We start from the raw sequence: 16398 nt of genomic DNA on the forward strand, positions 1-16398 counted from the left end.
ACTCGTGGTTTGGGGTTTCATCTGAATGGCCGGCAAAGCTCAACACCCTCCAACCAGCTAGGATGGAAGCAGATCCTTTTCCCTCACACAACTGCACTCCAGAGCACGCCTTCCCTCACCTCAAGCCATTTTGAGTAGGTGTGGACTTCAACTCCCACAATGCCACAGCCTGCCTGGCCATGGAGGAGAATTCTGGGAGTTGAAGTCCTTAGACTTGGAAAGGAACTCGGTTGTGACTAGGCCCGAAAAGGCCTCAGTTTTAGGCCCGAAAAGGCCTCAGTTTCTGAAGTGATTGCAGCTCCCCATTTCAAGGCCCTTTTTTCTAATAAAATAGAAAAACCTTGATTTTTCTGACTTGGTTCACAGAAAGGGGGGTATCACTGGTAAAACGGGGGGGGGGGGGTCATTTTAGGCAGCAAGCCTGCCTCAGCTATGCCATTTGCGTAAATTGAAGTTGTTTGTGTAAAAGATACGCCAGGTGCGTATCTTTACCTTGTCTCCCAATGGACATTGTTGGAGTCAAAAGTATCTCAGGTATTTTTACGTTTATGTCCTTTGCCCAAATGTTTTGCTGTAAATGACACCATGTATCATGTCGGTTGGCTTGCATCCACATGATGCAAATTGCATAGTTGCAAATTGGCATTATGCAAATTGGTGCTTCAAACCAGATTAATACCCTTTAATTAAATTTAATTAATTGAATTTATATGCCGCCCAATCCCTGAGGACTCAGGGCGGTAAATAAATTAATAACACTGGTCAACACACACACACACACACAAATCATCAGCAAAGGTAATATGGAGTTTGATCTGCTGATTCCAAAAATATGCTTAGTTTTGCTCTATCACATAATGTTTCTGATGTGGAATCATTTTTGTTATTACCTTATTTCTACATTTTCAATATATGTAATTATTGTTTTCGCCAGTATATTTCCTATACCTTATCATAATGATGCTGCTACACCTGCTACAGAAAAACTATCTACACTTTTGAAATCAGAACAAAAATATGATTCAGAAAAGTACAAGGTCAACTGTGATGATTGCAAAAAATATTTTTTGTAGACCCTGTGTAATAAAGATTATTTTGGGGGGATTACATGAGTAATCTGATTAATCCTTTAACCAAACTAGGCTATAAATTACAATAATTTATAATTTTTTAAAAAAGTAATATGATTAAATACAATAGAACTAAGACATAGAAAACAAATGGTATACTGTATTATATTAAACTATGGTATATATTATTAGGCTGATACTGCAGGCCACTGAAGCTGACTGTAGATCTGAAGGTCAGCGGTTCAAATCTCATCACCGGCTCAAGGTTGACTCAGCCTTCCATCCTTCCGAGGTGGGTAAAATGAGGACCCAGATTGTGGGGGCAATAGCCTAGCTCTGTTAAAAAGTGCTATTGCTAACATGTTGTAAGCCGCCCTGAGTCTAAGGAGAAGGGCGGCATAAAAATCAATCAATCAATCAATCAATCAATCAATCAAATAAACAAACAAACAAACAAACAAATAAATAAACAAACAAATAAACAATTAAACAAATAAACAAATAAACAAATAAACAAACAAATAAATAAACAAACAAATAAATAAATAGAAATAGGCTGTAACAAACAAGGTCAACAGGACGTATTGATCATTAAGTGTTTAAGATTTTAATTATTTATTTGATTGATTGATTGATTGATTGATTGATTGATTTGATTTGATTTGATTTGATTTGTATGCCACCCCTCTCCGAAGACTCGGGGCGGCTAACAACAATGAAAAGACAATGAAAACAAATCTAATATTAAAAATAATCTAAAAACCCCAATTTTAAAGAACCACCCATACATACAAGCATACCACGTATCAATTCTATAAGCCTAGGGGGAAGTGAAATTTCAGTTCCGCCATGCCTGATGACAGAGGTGGGTTTTAAGGAGTTTGCGAAAGGCAAGGAGGGTGGGGGCAACTCTGATATCTGGGGGTATCTGGTTCCAGAGGGTCGGGGCCGTCACAGAGAAGGCTCTTCTCCTGGGTCCCACCAAACGACATTGCTTAGTCGATGGGACCCACCCGGAGAAGGCCATCTCTGTGGGACCTAACCGGTCGCTGGGATTCGTGCGGCAGAAGGCAGTCCCGGAGATATTTGCAAATATGAAAATTATATATGTCTTGTGTGTTTGTATATTTTGTAAGATTTGTTGTGTTTGTGTTTTTTTTCCCTTTATGTATTTGTTTTTAATGTAAATATATAATAAAGATTACTAAAAAGAAGATTATTTGGGGAGAATTGACCATACTTAAGCTCAAAACAACAACAATAACCCCAGAAAAGATTAACAAACCATTAAACACACACCTGGGTGCGTTCATTTTTTAAAAATCTGACCAAACTCCAACTTTAGCAGGCAGCGTAAAAATGAAAACGAAACAAGGAGGATCTGCAGTTAATTTACTTTCCCCAAAAACCCTGTGCAAAGTCAAAAGAACAGCATCCTTCTGCATTAGCCGTGATTTCTGTGCAAAATTCCACAATTGGGTCCAATTTCCAAGGCGGTGTGTTTTGTGTTTGTCTGCCACCCATTAAACAGGAGCGCAGGAGTCAAGCCCTCTGTGTTCCTGCAAATCCAGCTCATATGGAAGTCAGCGAGCTGTAAAATACTTACACAAACCACAGTTGTATCTCATTTGTTTACGGGTTTTCAGCAGGCTGCCAGAAGAAAAAGAAACCAAATAAATAATAATAAAAATAACAAAGGACCGAGAGGAATTGGATTCTTAACAGCTCTCTAAATATGCACTGATTATTTGTTTGGGTTGCAATATTTTGCAGGCATCTGCTAGTCTAGCGCCTGCAAGCCTGGGGAAAGGGAGCAGGGAATCGAAAATAAAGACAGCCCAGAAATGAAACAATATAGAAAATGTCACTTTGTCAATGTCAATTTGTCCACTCTGATCCCCTCAGCTTTGCGAGGGCGGGTTCATTACGGAGTTGACATGTGTCAGCGGATCTCTCCCCCCCCCCCCTTCCAAACCTGGCATTTTCCTCCAAGGGAGGTCTAGAACCTTTAGAATTGGGAAGCTGTTTATTTGCCCTGCAAATTTCATTTTACCCTGGAATAGATCCATTCAGAACTTTGCACTTAGAAAGTGTAACTTCCTTCGTCCCTACTTTCATTTTTGGTTCCTTCTATGCTTTTTACATTCCTTCCTTTCTTCTCTTTAATTTTTTCCTTCCTTCCTTTTCATTTTTTCCTTCCTCTCCTTCCTTTTCCTTTTTTCCTTCCTTCCTTCCTTCCTTTTTGTTTTTCTTCCTTCTTCACTTTATTTTTTCCTTTCTTCCTTCTTTTCTTTTTCCTTCCTTCTTTGTCCTTCTTTTCCTTTTCCTTCCTTCCCATCTATCTGTCCATTACCCTGGGGAAAGGAATTATTGCCCCCCTCGGAGAGGGTCCGCAACTTGGGGGTCCTCCTCAATCCACAGCTAACATTAGAACATCAGCCGCCCTGAGTCTTCGGAGAGGGGCGGCATACAAATCTAATAAATAATTATTATTATTATTATTATTATTATTATTATTATTATTATTATTATTAATTATTATTATTATCATCTTTCAGCTGTGACTAGGGGGGTGTTTGCCCAGGTCCGCCTGGTGCAGCAGTTGCGGCCCTATTTGGACAGGGAGTCTCTGCTCATACTCACTCATGCCCTCATCACCTCGAGATTCGACTACTGCAACGATCTCTACATGGGGCTACCTCTAAAGAGTGTTCGGAAACGTCAGATCGTGTAGAATGCAGCCGCGAGAGTTATCATGGGCTTGCCTAGGTATGCCTATGTTTCAACAACACTCCGCGGCTTGCACTGGCTGCCGATCAGTTTCCGGTCACAATTCAAAGTGTTGGTAATGACCTATGAAGCCCTACATGGCATCGGACCAGAATATCTCCGGGACCACATTCTGTCACACGAATCCCAGTGACCGATTAGGCCCCACAGAATTGGCCTTCTCCGTGTCCCGTTGACAAAACAATGTCGTCTGGTGGGACCCAGGGGAAGAGCCTTCTCAGTGGTGGCCCCGGCCCTCTGGAATCAGTTCCCCCCGAGATTCAAATTGCCCCCACCCTCCCCGTCTTCCGCAAGATGTTAAAGACCCACTTATGTCGCCAGGCATGGGGGGACTGATTCCCTCCCCCTCTGCTGACTATAGCACTTGAGAATAGTATGGCTGTGTAGTATTGATTGTTTTTTTAATATTAAGGGGCTTTAATTCTAGCTTTTACTAGTATTAGATTTGTACCACTGTTTATTGTATTTTATTATTGTTGTGACCTGCCCCGAATCCTCGGAGAGGGGCGGCATACAAATCTAATAAATTATTATTAATAATACTGGGTTTTATAGACTAGTACATTAAAAATTTTTAATTAATTGGATTTAGACGATTATATTGTATTGTTCTTCTTTTCTGTAAGCCGCCCCGAGTTCTCGGAGATGGGCAGCATATCAAACCAATGAAATAAATAAATAAAGAACCCCTACCCCCAGCAACAACAACAAAAAAAACCATGTTCCCTGGGGTTACACACACGCACACTTGGCATTACTCCATGCCCCCCCCGTGGGAGGGGCTGTCCCACTATTTGAGAAGTGCTCCCTGATAAGGGAACTTTGGTTGTCGTGCTGCAAAAACCACAAGACGTATCTTTCTTTGTGGGAAGATTTACTAGCCCCTTGCCGGCATTTCCAATCAAATTTTTTTTTTGGAGGATGGGATGATGGGGGGGGGGGCTTTTCATAATTGGCCCATGTATACTTCTCAGAAGCATTTCTTCTGCAGCACCGTAGAGCCCACTTCCCTGTATTCTTGCTGCGTGACCCACATTTTCTGAAACGAAGGCAAGCTGGTGAGCACCGACGCACCGATCCAGACGGAATGAATCCGGTTTGCCGGGGCTTCCAATTTGGTTGGCAGGCCCTGAGGGCCTAGGCTTTGTAGCTCTTTGAGAAGACGTTCGGTGAGGCCTGGGAAAAGGGTCGATCCTCCCGCTACGATAAGGCTTCTCCAGAGGTCCTGGCGGATGCTTCCTTCACATTTGGAGACGGTCTCGGCGACCATTTGGTGGATCCCCGGTGCCGTAACTCCTGCCTCCGTTGGGTTAAACAAGGATTCTGGAGCTCGGAAGAGCTGGTCTCCGATCTTGACCGGCGTGCCGTCAGGGAGAGTATATTCACGGATGGACACGTTGCCTTTCGGGCGACTTGAATCCAGAGCCACGTAGCATAGGTTCTCCTTGATGTTCTTCACAATCTCCTTCTCGGCCGAGCTCAGGAAATTGTGCCCGCTCTCCAACAGGAGGGTGGAGAGATATCTGGTGATATCGCGCCCTGCGAAATTCATCCTGGAGATGGCATGGAGCAAGCAGTGGCCTTTGTAGATGGGGACAGTCAACGTGACTCCGGCGCCGCTATCTAAAACCAACCCTGTGGTACGGGCAGAAGCATACAAGGCCATCAAGGCTTGAAGGCCTACAAACATGGCCGGCACCTGGAAATGCTCAAACATAATCTCTGTCATCTTCTCTCGGTTTACTGTTGGGTTCATGGGGGCTTCTGTCAACAGCACCGGCCTCTCCTTGGCTCTCACCTTGAGCCCATGCCTGTAGATGTACCTCCAGATCTTCTCCATATCATCCCAGGAGGTCACGATCCCGTGTTCCACTGGGTATTTAAAATATAAGATCCCTCTCTTGGCTTGGGCTTCCTTGCCGACGTAACATGCTCTCTGAATGGGGCCAAACATGATCGCTCGGGTCTTTGGGTAGCCGACAACTGTAGCCACCATGGTCCTGGGAGCCTCCTCCCCAGAAAAACCCGCTTTGCAGAGTCCTGATCCATTGTCAATAATGACAGCTATCCTTGACTGAGACATCTTCAATCTGAAGAACTGAATTTGTAATGACTCCTTGCTCTGCTAGGACAGAACATTGGGTCCGAAGAACTGAACTCGCAATGACTCCTTGCTCTGCTAGGACAGAACGCTGGGTCCATCTAGGTTCTAGAATCCTTAAGATATCACAAACGGGTTTTTTCTTATATTACATGTACAGTTAACATATATTTCTGAAAACAAAGTCCTCTCCGAATAGCCAGGACTTGTCTTAGAGCGATCGTGAGCATCTGCCGTGGATGTTCCGTGAGGATTGTTATTATTACCGGTTGTCTTTCTGAACCAGACTCAGCCAAAAATGTTGGCCCAGGATGTAGGGCACCATGATTCTTCTAAATCTCAGATCCTAGAAGCGAGCTCACAATTGCCTCTCTGTGGTGTTAAACAGGGCTGTGATCTTCTCTGTTGAATTTTTGAAGGTGTTGAATACGCTTCCAGTTTGATCTTCAGTTGGTCAGCCAATGGAGACCAGGTTGAAGTGGTCATCAGAAAAGTACAATGACATCACAATTGTATAATTAATAGAAAATATTTGAAATTGCATATTTTTTATATTAGTATTGAATACAAATAGATATTTTATTGATAAGTTAACTTTTCTGTATTGATCTAAATAGAATTAGTTTTTTTCATTTTTGTATTAAGAAGACTTCTATAATAAGAGGAGCAATGGTAGCTGCTATATATGTTAAATGTTGTTTGTTTTGTTTGTCTTATATTTAAGAAAAAACAATAAAAAATATTTTTTTAAAAAGAAAAGTACAATGACAACAAAGAGAACAATGGAAGTGCTAAGATGGGGGGACATCAGGTTAACCTCTGAGATACCAATTGTGGGTGGGGGGCAGGCAAGGGCTCACCGGCGCTACCAGAATGCTCCCAATGAGCTGGGGTGGTGCAGGTAGAGTGCTGTAAGACAGTCCATTAAAGCTGACTGCTAGATCTGTAGGTCAGCGGTTCAAATCTCACCCCCGGCTCAAGGTTGACTCAGCCTTCCATTTTTCCGAGGTGGGTCAAATGAGGACCCGGATTGTGGGGGCAATAAGCTGGCTCTGTTAAAAAGTGCTATTGCTAACATGTTGTAAGCCGCCCTAAGTCTAAGGAGAAGGACCACATAAAAATTGAATGAATAAATAAATGACCGGGAGGCATGCATGTATATCTGGCGGGCGGGCGGGCACCAGTGTGAGATCCAGCTTCTGCTAATAATAATAATAATAATAATAATAATAATAATAATAATAATAATAATAGTTGTTGTTGTTGTTGTTGTTATTATTATTAATTAAACAATATAATAGTAATACAAATCTAATATTTAAAAAAGTATATATAAAACCCCAACAATTAAAACAATACTACACATGCATATCAAACATAAAATATAAAAGCCTGGGGGAGGTGTCTCAGTTCCCCCATGCCTGGCGATAAAGGTGGGTCTTGAGTAATTTGCGAAAGACAAGGAGGGTGGGGGCCGTTCTAATCTCCAGGGGGAGTTGATTCCAGAGGGCCGGGGCCGCCACAGAGAAGGCTCTTCCCCTGGGACCCGCCAAACGACATTGTTTTGTCGACGGGACCCGGAGAAGGCCAACTCTGTGGGACCTAATCGGCCACTGGGATTCGTGCGGTAGAAGGCAGTTCCGGAGGTATTCATGCGCTAGAAGCAAAAATTTCAGCGATTTTTACCTATATTTTTGCTTCCACACATGTGCGGAAGCAAAAAACCGCCAACTTCTCATTCACATGCATATCCTTATGCAAGATTTCACTTCTGGTGTATGCACAGAAGCTGGATCTTGTGCCAATGCACGATGCACGCTCGCCAGTCAGCTCCATTTTCGCTACCAGGATGCTGCATTGCCCCCATACCGGCTGTAATGCGCTACTGGTGAGAGTGGGGTCAGTAATAGCAATCATGGAGATTACTAGTGGATTCTAGGTGTTTTTCCCATCAACAACAGCAATACTCGTCCCCAAATCATAGGGTATTTTTTATTTGAAATGATGGCAGGTTGCAGCAATCTCTGTTCCTGGAAGAGGCACCATTATCTAAGCCAGCGAATGCTGGCTGGGGAATTCTGGGAGTTGAAGTCCAGATATCTTCAAGTTGCCAAGGTTGGGAAACACTGATCTAAACTATCACTCAGATTAGGGCATATCTAACCCTGGGGGCAGGAGACAAACTGCTCCAGAGCGAACTGATTTTTAAAAAATAACATTTGTAGCTCAGGATTGAAATACCGGGGGGTATCTTTGGTGCTTTCTGAGCTTGGTTGCTTACTTGCAGATATTTCATTACCAAACTAGGTTACATCATCAGTGCTAGTAACGGAGTGGGGTTTGATCTCAGTATATAGTCTACTAGTTTGCCCTGCCAGTGGTGGTGGAGGGGACGTTGGAGATTCTACTGCCCCAATGGCATTTGGTTGGGCCCTTTACTCTTAGCTTGATTGGCATCTGGTTGGGCTCTTGACTCTTAGCTTGATTGGCAGTGTCTTGATACGGTTATCATTTACTTCTTGACTGATGGTCTGATCTTAAATTTCGGACTTCGTTTATGCTCACCTTTGTTTTGATTGCTGGTGGGGTGTCGTTGTTTTGTCTTTTCGTTCCCTCTTTTGGCTTCTTGTGTGTCTTCTGTATAGTATGTAGCTATTCTTTAAGCCTATGTTTCTGTTGATGGCTAATCTGTCGGGTAGCCAGGCTTCTAGAAGTTCTCCAACGTTTTTGGATCTGGCTTGGTCTAGGATGGTCACAGTTTCCCATTTCAAACTATAGTTAAGTCTGTCCATATGTTGTAAAATTAGCGAATTTTCATCCTGTCTTCTGACAGCTAGTTGGTGTTTGTTGATGAGTTCTACTAATAATCTTTTTTGTCTTACCTTGTGGCTGTTGTGGTTATTATACTATATGTGGCAGATGTGTAATGGTCCACATTAAGGAATGGCCAAGGTCTATTTCTATTGGGAAGGTGAAAAACCAACCATACGACATATGACCACAATGGATCCCTACATTTCCGTTGCTAAGAGAGGCCGCTGATAAGTGAGTTTACTTCACCTTACGACCTTTCTCGCTATGGTGGTTAAATGAATCCGTGCCATCCTTAAGCTAGTCACTTGGTTGATAATTCAATCTTGGCTTCCTCGTTGCCTTTGTTTGAGAGACGGTCGCAAAAACCATCATAAATGTGAGTCGGTTGCCAACCGTCCGAATTTGGAACACATGACCCTGAGATGCTGCAATGGTCATTAAGTTGGGGAAACAATCCTAAATGGTCACCTTTTCCAGGGCCGTGGTAACTTCAAATGGTCACTGAATGAACTGTTGTATGTCAAAGACTACCTATAGCAGTGATGGCGAACCTTTTTTGGCTCCCATGCCAAAGGGGTGTGTGCGTGTGTGCTAGCGTGTGCACACCTGCCCACACCCATCCCTTCCATGTATGCGCAATCTCCCCCCACGCTGCCCCTGTGCATGCACACAATCCGATCCCCGGTAGAAAAAAACAGCCAAATGGGCAAAGCAGAAGTTTGGAAAAACTGACTTCCGCTTTGCCCGTTGTGCTTTTTTTTTCGCACTTCAAAGCCTTCCAGGAAGCTTCCTGTAGCCACAGAATGCAAAAAACAACACAACAGGCAAACCGGAAGTCAGTTTTTCCAAACTTCCGCTTTGTCCGTTGGGCTGTTTTTCGCACTCCGGGGCTTCAGGAAGCTTCCCTGAACCTCCCAGAAGGCAAAACGGCTTTCCCCAAGGCCGAAAATCAGATAGTTATTGCACACATGCGTGGTGGAGCTGACAAAGGGCAATGCCTCACACACTCGAGCCCCGAGTTTGCGGAGAGGGGCGGCATATAAATCCAATAAATCTAAATCTAATCACTCTCTAATATGTCTCCGTGTGCCACCTATGGCATGTGTGCCATACTTTCACCATCACGGACCCAGGCATGGGTGGGCAGCAGGCAGGACGGGATGGAACACAGTTCCACCAGTGGAAATGAAGATGTGTGCGTAGCTCCAGAGGATCGGCGGCTGTCACTTCCCGGAATACTGGTCTTGGCTCAGCTCTCCTTTTTTCCCCTGCTGCTCCTGCTGCTGCGTCTACGCTCCTTGCTTTTTTCCTCTTTCCTCCTTCCTGGCCTCGGACGAGCTTCCCTCTCTCCTGCCCGGCTCCCCTCCAGCCTCATGCAGCCACTCCTGCCTGAGATGCAAGCAGATGGCCTGGGTGGAAGCGACGATGACAGCATTTATGCTTCTTGTTTATTGTTGTTGTGAACCACCCCAAGTCTTCAGAGAGGGGCGCCATACAAATCTAATAAATTATTATTATTATTATTATTATTATTATTATTATTATTATCATTATTCTGGCAGCACCCGTTCACCTAGCTACCCAGGAAGGAGAGCGTGGGAAACGCGAAGCAAATTTTCACCCCAGCGAGCGACACTGGTAAGGTTGTAAGTCAAGGACTTAACAGTTCACTTGAACGACAATGATCATTCAAGCCACTCCCACCTGGTCACATGGCCGACAAGCTACTCCTACCCAGTCACATGACCATTAATCCACACCCACAAAATAAGCCACACCCACAGCGTGGCAGTAAAAATTTTGGATGCCAATTCCTGCACAGACCTATAGCATTAGGTCCACGATGGGACCTATTTAGGTCCATGATGCGACCTGTAGATCTCCAAGCAGGAAGTATAGGTCTCCAAGCAGGCTATACCAAAATAGGTCTGTGATGGGACCTATAGGTCTCCAAGCAGGAAGTACATTAATTCTGGATAGTTTCTCAGGCCTTTAAATCAATTATTTATTTAACCTTTTGTGGAAAAGGTGAACGCTTGCTATTTCTTTTTTTTTTAATCACCTTCAGGCTCTGACCAACCTTGCTGCAGCTTTTATAGCCAAAAGAGGCAACAATTCTCCCACCCCTTCCTCAATAGCACCTTCGGTGGACAATATTTGGCCCATACTCTCGGTAATCGGCAGCCGTCACCCACATCTGTTTGAAGGTGCTCAAGGAGGTGATGATTGACGCGCCGATCCATGCCGAGAACCATCGGTCTGGGGGAGCAATGACCTTGATGGGGACGCCTTGAGGGGCTTCTCCTTCCAAGCCTTTGAACATCCTTTCGTCCAATCCTGAGAAGAGAGAGGAGCCTCCTGCGATGAGCACGTTGGAATACAGCACGTTACGGATGCTGGGGTCACATTTCTTGACGCTGTGGGCCACAAGCTTGTGGAGACCTTGACCCTTGTGGTTGATGTTGCTCGGGGTGAAAAGGATCTCTGGAGCCAGGTAGAGGGCATCCCCAATTTTGATTCTGTTGCCATCAGGAAGCTTGTATTCCTTGGGGAGGTCTTCGGAAGACTTGCTCTCTCGGTGCCGGGAGTCTAATGCCACAAAACACAACTTGACTTTGATGTCGTCCACCACAGTGTTGGCTTCCGGGAAGTTCCAGAAATATTGCCTGTTTTCCATAAGAAGCTCCCTCAGGAACTGGGTGACGTCTCGGCCACCGAGGCCCAGCTGGGAGACCGCGTGGGGAAGGCAGTACCCCTCGTACACAGGCACGGCGTGGCTGACCCCAAACCCGCAATCGATAACAATCCCTGTGTAGCGTGCGGAAGCGTAGAGGGAGAGAATGGCCTGGATGGAGAGATAGAAAGCCGGGACCTTGAAAGATTCAAACATCAGCTGGGTGAGCTTGGCTCGGTCCTCTTTTGGGTTCAAGGGAGATTCCGTCATCAGCAGAGGCCTCTCGAAGGCCTTCATCCCCAACCCTTTGTCGTAGATGTACTTCCAGATGGTCTCCATCTCATCCCAGGAAGTGATGACGCCCGCTTCGATGGGGTAGGTCAACGAGAGGACATCTTGCCTATGCTGGGCTTCGAATCCCACGTAGTATTCCTTCTGCTTCACTTTAGAAAGAGGCAGCTTGCTTCTGGGGTAACCAAGGATGGTAGCCATGACGTGCCGTGGGCTAACCTCTCCGGAAATCCCGGATTTGCAAAGTCCGGAGCCATTGTCAATGATGACAGCTTGGGAGGTGGAGTTTCGAGCCTTCGATGCCAAACCTTCTCGACCCATTGTAGGAAAACGTCAACCCCTTCAGTGCCGGACCATAGGCATGGCTGTTGGAGATACTCCGCGATGTATCTTTTGAGTGTTCCCTGGGAATAAAAACACTTCTGGTTTCTCAGTACTCTTTATCAGTCTGAAAACAACCACAACAAAATCACCCCACAAAGCCCTCCCGTTTGAGAAAATTGCCAAAATGGTCCATAGCCACGACTTCACAATGAATGTGGTCCTGTAACCATTGTTGAGTTGTTTCTAGGAGACCAGAAAGTTCAAGAGGCCATCAAAGCTACTTGGATGAAAACAAAAGATGATCTCAACTCTTTCAGTCGAGATCCAGTATCTTGACCAAAAATGGTCTTCAGAGATTTAGGATGGGACCAGAAAATTCAAGAAGCATTTCAAAGTTACTTTAGATGAAGACAAAGATGGCTTTGTCTTTTCTCCTAGACAAGATCCATTGTCTTGACTAGAAATGGTCTTCAGACATTTTAAATGAGCTCCTTCATGAATGCAAAATAAAGTCCAAAGCGTCTCAAGAACACAATACTGTCTACCTTCTTGTCTCTCTCTTATTTCTGTCCCTTAAAATACAAAATTACAAAACCATCGAATGACCAGTAGGGGTTCTCCAAGAGATCGGAGGTGTCTTTCCTTGTTGCTGCTGCCCCCTATTGGTGATCGGGAGGATTGCTGTTGGGAAAACACTAGATCTACAGAGCTGTTCATTGTAGAAAGCAAAAGCCCATGAAAACTCTATAAAATGCCTTGGTCTCAGATCGATTAAGTCAGAAGGGTGGAAATTAAGATGCCCCTTCTCCTGCCCAACCTTTGTTTATTTTCAGGAGCTTAATTTACCAATGCACACTTTCCAACCTGTCTTTTCTCTTCAGCCCTCCCCATCTCAGCACTTTCAGTCGCCATGGCAAGTGTTGTGGTTAACTTTGGGCCAGCTCCTGCAATGGGGAATTTGGATGTTGGTTTAGGAGAATCCTCAGGTTCCCAGAGACTTATGTTACTGCCATCAGCTTCTGACAGTGAAGAGTCATTGCCAAGGTCAGACACTGGAGAAGAAGGAGAATCAGATAGATGGATGCAGCCAGCCTATTAGTTAATGACCCCACTAGTGAGTCATTGGACTCGGACTCGGATTGGTGGATAGATTCCAGAATGCGCAGGCTCATGGCTAGAAGGGACCAACTGCGCAGGTATCATCGGAGATAAGGAAGAACACCTGCGGCTGAGTAAATTAGGTAATAGGGTTGCTCCTAAATTACCAGCATTGCAGAGAGTACATGTGGGAGTTTATCTGTTTGGAGAAAGACGAGTGTTGTTGGTTTGGACTGTTCCAGGACTTACAAAGACATTGGATATTTCACAGTTAAGTACATCTTGTGGACTCTTGAAGGGGGGTGGCTGTGACGCCTTCACAGCTGCCTTTATCTGCTCTGTTTGTTTTTGCCTCTCGCAGCATTCCAGGCGTGTTAACTGTGTGAGAGCACTTTGGCTCTGTTTAAAGTGCGTGCATCCAGCACTAGTTTTGGGATAAACTGAGTTTCTTTTTACTCTGAGACAATGTGTGTGTTTGAATTTACATTGCTAACCCATTAGAGGGGCTCTAATGAGCAAGGAACTCCATCATACCGCTGTATTAAGTAAGCAAAGCCAAATATGGCTTCTGACACAAGAAAGACAAGAAAAAACGTCCTGGTCCTTATGCCTGTGGCTCCATCATTTATTTACTGCAAATTCTAGCCAGTCAACATATCCAAAGGCAGATTTCATATATACATAATAAATACAGACATATAAGAAATCCGTCTTTGGATAGATCCAGCAAGAAGTTCAAAGAATTACGGGCAATCCAATTATTTGAACTTCCGCCGTTCTAACGCATCTACAAAGGCGGTGCTAAAAACATTTCCGGTGCACCACGCCAGGTCCAAATTCATGGTAATCGTTCAAGGTGACCCACATCTGCCGGAATGCCGTTAAGCAAGTCAATATGGAGGCCCCGATCCACACGCAATACTTCCTTTCCGGAGGAGCAATGATCCTCACCGATATCCCCAGCGGGACCTGGAGCTGCATCTCCTGTAAGATGCGCTCATCCAGCCCGAGGAACAACGTTGATCCGCCTGAAAGGAGGACATTGCCGTAAAGATCTCGCCGGACGTCAATGTCGCATTTCATGATGCTGTTGAAGATCATTCGGTGGACACCCGGCGCGTCGATGCCGATGTCCGTGGGTGCAAAAAGAGCTTCGGGGGCACGGAAGAGTTGACTCCCAATTTGGATGACGTTCCCATCAGGTAATTTGTACTCTCGGAGAAGATACTCCGGCTTTGTTTTCATTTCTTGGACGGGGTCTAACGCCACGTAACATAGCTTCTCCTTGATGTCCTTCACGATCTCTCTTTCGGCCGTGCTGACGAAGGAATGCCCGCTCTCGAGAAGAAGACGCATGAAGTATTCGGTGATGTCCCGTCCGGCGATGTCCAATCTGGAGACTGCGTGGGGTAAGCAATATCCTTCGTAGATAGGAACCGTGTGGGTGACGCCATCACCACTGTCCATGACTATGCCGGTGGTACGTGCTGATGCGTAGAGCGCCAAGGTGGCTTGGACGGCTACGTACATGGCCGGGACCTTGAAGTTCTCAAACATGATTTGAGTCATCCTCTCCCGATTCTGGAGGGGATTCAGAGGGGCTTCAGTTAGCAACACAGGCCTCTCGCTCGACTTGATCCTCAACTCGCAATCGTAGACGTGCCTCCAGATCCGCTCCATGTCATCCCAGGACGTCACAATGCCATGATCAATGGGATAATTCAAGGACAGAATGCCCCTCTTGGACTGAGCTTCTTCTCCGATATAATATTCCTTCTGGCCTGCTCCGAGCATGGTGGCTTTGGCTTTTGAGCGGCCCACGATGGCGGTGATGACTGACCTCGGAGCACTATCTCCAGCAATGCCAGCCTTGCACAACCCAGACCCGTTGTCGAAGATCACAGCTGGGATGTCTAGAAATCTGTGATCGGACATTCCGTAGCCTGTCCCTGGCTTGCCTGGAGGAAGTGGTCTGGATTGGAGGTCGCTTAGAATGCTTGAAAGGAAAGGTTCTAGAGCAGTGATGTCATACACAATATCTCTGCAGGGGAGGCAACTTGGAAAGCTGGAAAGATGCTACTCATGCTGTTCATAACATTATCTATCTATCTATCCATCCATCCATCCATCCATCCATCCATCCATCCATCTATCTACCTATCTATCTGTAGTTGTTGATGATGTAGTTGTTGATGATAAGGGGCAAACTAATAATGAAAATAATGTTCTTCGGGTAATGTGCACGAATGCTCGAAGCTTGAGCAACAAGCTCTGTGAGTTAATGGCCATAATATCTAGAGATAATTTGGATCTGGTTGCCATAACTGAGACATGGTTTAAGGATTCCAATGAATGGGAAATATCCATACCAGGATATACACTGTATAGGAAGGATAGAATAGAGAGAAGGGGAAGTGGAGTAGCCATTTATGTTAAAGAAAGTCTAAAAACAATACTAATTCAAAATACATGTAAAGATCTGGAGACCCTCTGGATTTGCATGCAAAATAAAGACGGTTCTGTCATTAGAATTGGAGTGATCTATAGGCCTCCAGGGCAATCTGAGGAACATGACAACAAGATGGTGGATGAGATTACCCTAATGGCAGTAAAGGGAGATATTGTGGTTATGGGTGATTTCAACATGCCTGATGTTGACTGGAATATCCCCAGTGCCCTTACATGCAAAAGTAAGAATATAGTAGAGGCCTTTACAGGACCAGCTATGGCACAGCTAGTTAAGACACCAATTAGAGGGGAGAATATTCTAGATTTAGTTTTTACAAATGGGAATCGGGTTTCAGAGGTCAAGGTGGGAGAAAATGTAGGTTGCAGCGACCATCTATGTTTGTGGTTTGATGTAAAAACTGATTGTGAGCAATCCTATACTGCAACCAAAGTATTGGATTTCAGAAAAACAAATTTTAATGCAATGGGGGAATATTTAAATAATGAATTAAAGGGGAGGGATAAAATGGCAGGAGCGAGCACCCAGTGGACTGTATTAAAAAAGGCCATCTTAAAAGCCACAAGACTTTATGTAAAGCAAGTAACTAAAGGTAAAAGGAAGAAGAAACCGCTATGGTTTAGCAATGATGTAAGGGCTATAGTCAATGAAAAAAAGGCTGCCTATAGGAGGTATAAAGAGTCTGGAAGTATAGCTGATAGAGAGGTGTATAAAATGAGACAGAAGGAGGCGAAACAGATAATATATGCTGCTAAAGCCTCAAAAGAGG

The 16398-nt window shown here is 44.7% G+C and overlaps 3 protein-coding genes across 4 annotated transcripts; all 3 read right to left on the reverse strand.

Annotated features, from left to right (window-relative positions):
- Positions 1–4830: 4830 nt before the first annotated feature.
- Positions 4831–5943, reverse strand: LOC139170746 (actin-like). Its single transcript, XM_070758242.1, has one exon. It carries the CDS (start codon positions 5941–5943, stop codon positions 4831–4833), a length of 1113 nt encoding a protein of 370 aa, XP_070614343.1.
- A 4963-nt stretch (positions 5944–10906) lies between these two features.
- On the reverse strand, positions 10907–12061 carry LOC139170747 (actin-related protein T2-like). The gene has a single exon (XM_070758243.1). The coding sequence runs from the start codon at positions 12059–12061 to the stop codon at positions 10907–10909; it is 1155 nt and encodes a 384-aa protein (XP_070614344.1).
- A 1902-nt stretch (positions 12062–13963) lies between these two features.
- Positions 13964–15097, reverse strand: LOC139170748 (actin-1-like). 2 transcript variants are annotated; one of them, XM_070758245.1, is made up of 2 exons: positions 14952–15070; positions 13964–14867 (listed from the first exon to the last, which is right to left on the reverse strand). In XM_070758245.1, the coding sequence occupies exons 1-2, from the start codon at positions 14954–14956 to the stop codon at positions 13964–13966; spliced, it is 909 nt and encodes a 302-aa protein (XP_070614346.1). In that variant the 5' UTR covers positions 14957–15070. The 2 variants fall into 2 exon arrangements, with proteins under 2 accessions (XP_070614346.1, XP_070614345.1); XM_070758244.1 differs by having other exon boundaries at positions 13964–15097.
- Between the last annotated feature and the right edge of the window lie 1301 nt (positions 15098–16398).

Source organism: Erythrolamprus reginae, chromosome 8, assembly GCF_031021105.1.
Source record: "Erythrolamprus reginae isolate rEryReg1 chromosome 8, rEryReg1.hap1, whole genome shotgun sequence".
In the NCBI taxonomy this organism is placed as follows: domain Eukaryota; kingdom Metazoa; phylum Chordata; class Lepidosauria; order Squamata; family Dipsadidae; genus Erythrolamprus; species Erythrolamprus reginae.

Excerpts from the sequence above, each read along its gene's own strand:
- LOC139170746 (XM_070758242.1), bottom strand. The coding sequence starts at position 5,943 with ATGTCTCAGTCAAGGATAGCTGTCATTATTGACAATGGATCAGGACTC.
- LOC139170747 (XM_070758243.1), bottom strand. The coding sequence starts at position 12,061 with ATGGGTCGAGAAGGTTTGGCATCGAAGGCTCGAAACTCCACCTCCCAA.
- LOC139170748 (XM_070758244.1), bottom strand. The coding sequence starts at position 15,097 with ATGTCCGATCACAGATTTCTAGACATCCCAGCTGTGATCTTCGACAAC.